The 7,182-nt window shown below is 49.2% G+C and overlaps 1 protein-coding gene across 1 annotated transcript; it reads right to left on the reverse strand.

Moving 5' to 3' along the window:
- Positions 1 to 2,904: 2,904 nt before the first annotated feature.
- On the reverse strand, positions 2,905 to 5,389 carry RPL29 (ribosomal protein L29). Its single transcript, XM_053599801.1, has 3 exons — positions 5,262 to 5,389; positions 4,577 to 4,641; positions 2,905 to 3,389 (listed from the first exon to the last, which is right to left on the reverse strand). Exons 1-3 carry the CDS (start codon positions 5,296 to 5,298, stop codon positions 3,012 to 3,014), a joined length of 480 nt encoding a protein of 159 aa, XP_053455776.1. The 5' UTR covers positions 5,299 to 5,389; the 3' UTR covers positions 2,905 to 3,011.
- Between the last annotated feature and the right edge of the window lie 1,793 nt (positions 5,390 to 7,182).

The raw sequence follows: 7,182 nt of genomic DNA on the forward strand, positions 1-7,182 counted from the left end.
CACTCGTGGAGCAAGAATTCTCATTTCTCTGGGGACATGCTGCTACCAATTCCCATTTCACAGATGAGGAAACAGCCTGGTTCTGGGGTCTTCCCTAAACCATTCCATACTGCTTTTTGCCCCTAAACATACCACACCTACCCACGCACTAGCACCCAGCTATGTCTCTGCCCAGCAATAAGGGGCCATAGCTCCTGTTTTGGGTGGCCACCTGACCTGTGAAGTCAGGTATTCCATTCTCATTGAATGGAGATACCAAGATACGGACCTCAGAACCACTCCTGTCTGAGGATACATTTGGGATCTAAAGACAGGACCAGGGGCGGCGCCTGTGGCTCAGTGAGTAGGGCGCCGGCCCCATATGCCGAGGGTGGCAGGTTCAAACCCAGCCCCAGCCAAACTGCAACAACAACAAAAAATAGCGGGGTGTTGTGGTGGGCGCCTGTAGTCCCAGCTGCTTGGGAGGCTGAGGCAAGAGAATCACGTAAGCCCAAGAGTTAGAGGTTGCTGTGAGCCGTGTGACGCCACATGAGCCGTGTGACGCCACGTGAGCCGTGTGACGCCACGGCACTCTACCCAAGGGTCGTACAGTGAGACTCTGTCTCTACAAATAAAAAAAAAATAAAGACAGGACCAGACTGGGGCCAGCTGGGCCCCTACCAGATGTGGGGAGACAGAGGGACAACTTCCAAGGCATGACTGCTAGCATTTGTCAAAACCCATAGCATCTAGTGTTGGAAGCAGGGGTCACTAGGCAGGGCACACCAGTAGACCAAGTCAGTTTACCTTACAGTTTCCAGCACCCTGACCAGGGACTAGTGTACAGGGGCCCAGGAGTTGGCCTTCAGTCTCAACCTTGCGAGGCCCTTAGGTAGCACCTACTCAGCTATGGCTCCAGGGGCCTGCTCCTCTTCGTGAGGGGTACTGGGAAGATGGAGAGGGGCTGGCTTTTAAAGTTTATAGTTGTAGGCAGAAGAGAAGTTCAGAGCTTGGCTCTGGTCTGCAGGCTTTAGTACTAATGCCTATAGAGCTCGGTGGTCAAATGAACTCAAGAACTGGGTCTGTGCTTCCTTCATAAGGCAAGCTCCATGTGGAACCTGGAGGCTGAGGTTAGCAGCTAGCTATGACTTAAAAAAAAGCCTAGTTGATTTAGTAAAGTGCTGTCATAGCCACATCAGTCTCAAACTTTTGGACTCAAGTGATCCTCTTGCCTCAGGAATCCTGAGTAGCTGGGACTACAGGTGCCCGCCACAATGCCCAGCTAATTTTTCGATGGGATCTCACTTTTGCTCAGGCTGGTCTCCAACTTGTGAGCTCAAGCAATCTCAAAAAAAAAAAAAAAAAAAAAAAAACAGGTCTCAAAAACTAAAACAAAATACCCTAGTTGAAGCCTCTCCCTCTCAGACTTTTTTTCTCCTGGTAGGATGACTGAGGAAAGTAGTCTTTATACCCTGTCCTTGAGGCCAGCACATAGGCCTTTCCTTGGAAATCATCCAACATGGTGATCCCCAAGAGACAAGCCATCTTCAGGACACAAAACATGCTCCTGCTCCATTTCCAAAGTCCACCTCCATTTGACACCCCCTGGCAGGGGCCACTGGCCACCACCATAGAGATTGACAGAATTAGTTAAGAGCTAGCAGCCAACCCTAGCTGAGCATACTAAAACTTTCTAAGGCCCCACATGTTCAAATGCTACCTCCATTCCTTCCTAGCTGTGTGATTTAAGTTTCCTCACTTGTAAAACATATGCTAACACCTATTTCAGAGGTCAGGGACTAACAAGCCATGAATGCCATACTCTGCTCTGGATAGGACATTTTTATTTTTTTGAGACAGAGCCTCAAGCTGTCACCTTGGGTAGAGTGCCGTTGCATCACAGCTCATAGCAACTTCCAACTCATGTGCTCAAGTGATTCTCCTGCCTCCGCCTCCCAAGTAGCTGGGATTACAGGTGCCTGCCACAAGGCCTGGCTATTTTTTTTGGTTGCAGCAGTCATTGTTTGGCGGATTCAAACCCGCCAGCTCAGGTGTATGTGCCTGGCGCCTTGAGCCACAGGTGCTGAGCCAATACTTTTTTTTTTAAAGTTTACCTCGCCCTCGGTAGTGCTGTGTGTCACAGCTCACAGCAATCTCCAACTCTTGGGCTTAAGTGACTCTGCTGCCTCAGCCTCCCAAGTAGCTGGGACTACAGGCGCCAGACAAAACGCCCAACCATCTCTTTATTGCAGTTGTCATTGTTTAGCTGGCCCAGGCTGGGTTCGAACCTGCCAGCCTTGGTGCACGTGACCTTGCACCATAACCATTGTGCTACGGGCACTGAGCCTAATACGCCGTTTTGAGCTTCCAAAATGCCCAAGACTGGACCTACGCTGATTTTGAGGATTAAGTGTAACCAGAAAGTGCTCCACCTGGTGCCTTCTAAAGGAAGCTTCCACAAATACCGGGCACTAAACTACTTGTTCCACTGGCTGCTCAATTAAGTTCCTGCAACTGACCCAGAGCAGTCAACCCAAAGTCAGGAAGTACCAATGCTACCTTACCTTCCTAGCACTCAGGAGACTAATCCAGAATAGTAGATGCTGGCCATAAGCACTAGGAATGGCCCTAGTCTGGGAGACAGAATGCAGAATTGTTCAGCAGTGCCCCATCCCCTTTCCTCAGGGTATGCTTTAAGACCTAACAAGAATGTTTAGGACTTTTCCCTTTCTTCAGCAGCTCCTCTAAAGTCTCCAATGATTTCTCATTTACTAGATCCCCCTCTTATACCCCAAGGACCCATTTCCCAACTCTCAACCACACCCCACATTCACACAAGGGTACTGTTGCTCCCACACCAACAGAGGTAGCAATCTTATATCCCCCAACACCAGCCCCAAGATTATAGACACAGTCTAACAAATTCTGCCTCAAGTTTATTTGTACAAATAGCACAGGAGGACCCCAGCCCCATACAGACAGCAGCCTAGAGGTCACACCAGTCCTTTTGTCCTCATGGCAGACAGGTGCCTCTACTCTGGAGCCTTCGTGGGGGCCTGGGCACCTTTGGGAGCCTGAGCTGGAACTGAAGCTGGAGCTGCAGATGAAGCAGCAGATTGGGCCTTTGTCTGATCCTTGGCCTTAGCCTTTGGCCGGCAGAGCCTGCGACCCTTGGCAATGCGTGCACGAGCACGCTTCCCAAGCTTGGGGTGGGCGATGTAGGCAAGTCGACTGAGTTTACGGCTGGCACCCTTTGGAATCTTGGTCTTAGCCTCCTTGGGCTTTATAAGGGCCTTTATAGCTTCAGCACGTGCACTCACGGCCTTGGCATTGTTGGCCTGCATCTTCTTCAGGCCCTTCTTGTTGTGCTTCTTGGCAAAGCGCATGTTCCTCAGGAACTTGGGATCTACCTGGAAAGCAGGGAAGGTATAGGCAGCAGCACATAAGGTCCCCCAGACACTCTCTGATGCCCCTCTCTATAGGGGTGCACAGTATTCTAAAGACAACATCAAGACACCTTAAATATGGAAATAGCCAACCCTAAGAAACACTGCCCAGAGAGCCAATATTCCACGTGGCCAATGCTGTGCAGATCACACTTTCAAGGCTACATGCCCATAGTCTAAATCAACAGTCAAATCCAAGTGCAGAAAGAAGAAAGGCTGCTGCCCTCTCTACCAAAGTTGCATGGCTTGACTTCTATAGGAGGAGTTTCAGGCTTTTTTTTTCCCCCTGAAATCCCCTCAGGATTATCCTATTTCCTCCTCCCTTTACTGGATGGTGTCAATTAAACACCAAGCCTGGCCCAACAGAGTCACAGATGAGGCAGAATTAAGAGACTGAAGTGGGGAAACTAAGGCTCAGAAATTTTATGATTCACTTCACGGATGAGACAGCAGGGGTACAGAAGAGGAACAAGACTTGAGGACAGACAAGGGTATATGTGAATCCTAGTAAATGTGGAATGTAAAAGTCTTAGCAAAATAACTAAGAAAATGCTACAAAAGCTATGTTAACTAATGTGATGAAAATGTGTCAAACGATCTATGAACCAAGTGTATGGTGCCCCACGATCATACTAATGTACACAGCTATGGTTTAATAAAAATAAAAAAATAAAAAATAAAAAGACTTGAGGACAGGCTCAGTTCTCTCCTAGACCCTATAGCCTTCTCAGCTAATCCTTGAAACGCCCTGACACAGGAAGAGAAGCTGACCCCAAGCCCAGCACTAGGTGAGATCATGACTCTAAGGCTACTCAATGTGGAATAGGAAGGCTACAAGATATCTAGTACACACCACAATGTCACTCTTTACCTTAAAGGCTGTGGCTGAGTGTGGGAGACAGCCAAACAAAACAAGAGGTAGGTCACACTCTCACCAAAGAGTTACACTTCAGGCCAGGGAAGGCCAAGGAAACCTTTATTATGGGTCTGGCAGGGTAAAGAAAGGAAATGTAGGTTTTGGTTGACCAGACAAAAGAAGGGACAAGCTCTGCACAGGCAGAGAATAGAACTGTAAAAAAAAGATACAGGACAGCTTGTGATTGTGCACCAGAAGCCAAGAGGCATTTATGTGTGATTCAGTGTACACTCACCCCCTTAAGAGATTCATATCTTTGTGATCGGGGTTTCTTGATGCCATTTCTGTGCCATTTTCGAGCTGTGGAGAAAAAAGTAAATTAGACAAAACAAAAAAACTTTCTCCAGGGTGGTGCCTGTGGCTCAGTGGGCAGGGCAGTGGCCCCATATACCGAGGGTGGTGGGTTCAAACCCAGCCCGGCCAAACTTCAAAAAAATAGCCAGGCATTGTGGGGGGCACCTGTAGTCCCAGCTACTCAAGAGGCTGAGGCAACGGAATCGCCTAAGCCCAGGAGTTGGAGGTTGCTGTGAGCTGTGTGACACCAGGGCACTCTACCCAGGGCAATAAAATGACTCTGTCTCTACAAAAAAAAAAAAAGACTTTCTCTAGACCACCCAACCTCCCAACTGGAAGCTTGGTAGACTCAACTCCTCTTAGAGCAAGCATTACTGAGATTCAAAAAACTATCACCGAACCAAAGCACTGTGAGTAGTCAAGCAGCTCTCTGGCTGCTGAGATTCAAAAAACTATCACTGAACGCCAAGCACTGTGAGTACGTCAAGCAGCTCTCTGGCTGCTAAACCTGTGACCCCAAAAGATATTACCAGCTGAAAACAAAACCAGCCCCTCACTCTGGCCCAGTATCACTAAACCAATACTTGGTAGGGTCTGAAAAGCAGGCTGGGGCAAAAAAAACTTACACTGGTTGTGTGTGGTGTGGTTCTTGGACTTGGCCATGTCTGCACCTGGAGAACAAGAGTGGAGATCAGGGCTGGGTCATCTCTGCCGCCCTAACCTGGAGAAATGAGACTTTAGAAGCTACAATGAGGCTGCAGACAGACGTTTGGACCTGCGTCCTCCTCAACTCAACCCGACCCGGGTCCCTGCCTCCCAAACCAAAGTAAAGATGCCCCGAAGCCAACTCCCAACCCGGATAAGGCTGCTCTCCCACGTAAAGTCCTAGTACTTCCCCTGCCATCCATCCGCCTCTTGGGGTCCTACGAGACGCGCCCGAACCCCCAGCGTCTGCTCCCCACGTTCACACAGCCAGTCTCCTTGTCCTCCTGCCAGCCCGCACCCCGCCGCCACCTATGAGTCGTGGATGGCATTAGATGCCGCGCAGCCAACACTCACCGCAACCCGCAACGGCCGAAGCGCCTACGACCGGAAGAGAAAAGGGAGTCGCGGTGCTCCACGGGAAACAGGGTAAACGACGCCGGAAGGTACTACTGGAAAAGCTCCCCCTAGCGCCGGGAGGAAAGGTTCCAAAGTCTGGAAGGGCGCAAGCCCGATCCGGGGGCGGTGCTACGAACCAGGCCCCTGTCCCCTTCTGTCTACTTGCCCGCTCTCCGTTTCCCTCCTGTTGTTTCAGGACCTGGCTTCGGGAGTCCATGAGGGAGGAATTTTAGTCGGAGAGTGACAGATCTGTGTTCTTAAGCAGCACCCCCTGGTTCCTTCATGGGGAATGGACTGCAGGGGGCAGAAGAGAGGAGCTAGAGGTGTGAGGGGGCTGGTATAGAACACCCCCGGAAGGTCACTGCCACCTGCACCTGAGTAGGAACAGCGGGAATAACCAGACTTGGAAAGCAGAGACAAAAAAGGCAAGGATACCCCCTAAGTCTTTGCCTTGAACATCTGGGAGAATGGTGGGACAGAGTTGAGGAAGATCGAGTAGAAATAGGCTTCAGTGGTTTGGGGGGGGGGTTGGGGGGATTGTAATCCAGATGTTTCTCTTCAGATACATTAAATATGAGATACCAATTGGATTTACGAATTGAATAAGCGTTGCCTCCTTACAGCTCTCCTTCTCTTTCTGCTTCTTCCCCCTACAATTCATTTTTCACACAACAGTGAGGCAGGCCTGAGGGCTCTGTTTAAGATACAAATTAAATCCTAAGTCTTTAAGGGCATCTCCTTCCCTTAAAGATAATTCTTTACCTCCCCTGACTTGGAAAACTACTCCTTGTCATTTACTTCTCTCCAAACCCATGGCCTCCTTTCTTTGGCACTAAGCATAAATGCATGTTCCTGCCACAGTGCCTTTGCACTTGCTATCCCTTCTCCCTGGACTGCCCTTCTCCTTGCTGTTTGGGTGGTGTGCTTTCTTGTAGAGGCTTCTCTGGACTGTGCCATCTAAAATAGATACTCTCTTCCTCATCCGCAGTTACTCTGTTTTTTCATTCTGTTTGCTTCTTTCATAAAAATTTCCCAGATTTTTTTTTGATACAGAGTCTCACTCTGTTACCCCGGGTAGAGTGCTATGGAGTCATAACTCAAAGCAACTTCAAACTTGAGCTCGAGAGAGCCTCTTGTCTCAGCCTTCCCAGTAGCTGGACCTGCAGGCTCCAGCCACAAGGCCCAGCTAGTTTTTCTATTTTTAGTAGAGACAGGGTCTTGCTTTGCTCAAGCAGATCTAGAACTTCTGAGCTCAGGCTATCCACCCGCCTTAGCCTCCCAGAGTGCTAGTATTATAGGCATGAGCCACCATGCTCGGTCTAATTTCCCAGATTCTAGTTATGTTGTTTATTTACTTGTATATGTGCTCATTGTCACAACAATGAGTTTGGGGCTGGTTTGATCACCTTCATTTTCCCACTACCTAACATAGCCCTTGATATAGAG

Source organism: Nycticebus coucang, chromosome 8 (assembly GCF_027406575.1).
Source record: "Nycticebus coucang isolate mNycCou1 chromosome 8, mNycCou1.pri, whole genome shotgun sequence".
NCBI classification, from domain to species: domain Eukaryota; kingdom Metazoa; phylum Chordata; class Mammalia; order Primates; family Lorisidae; genus Nycticebus; species Nycticebus coucang.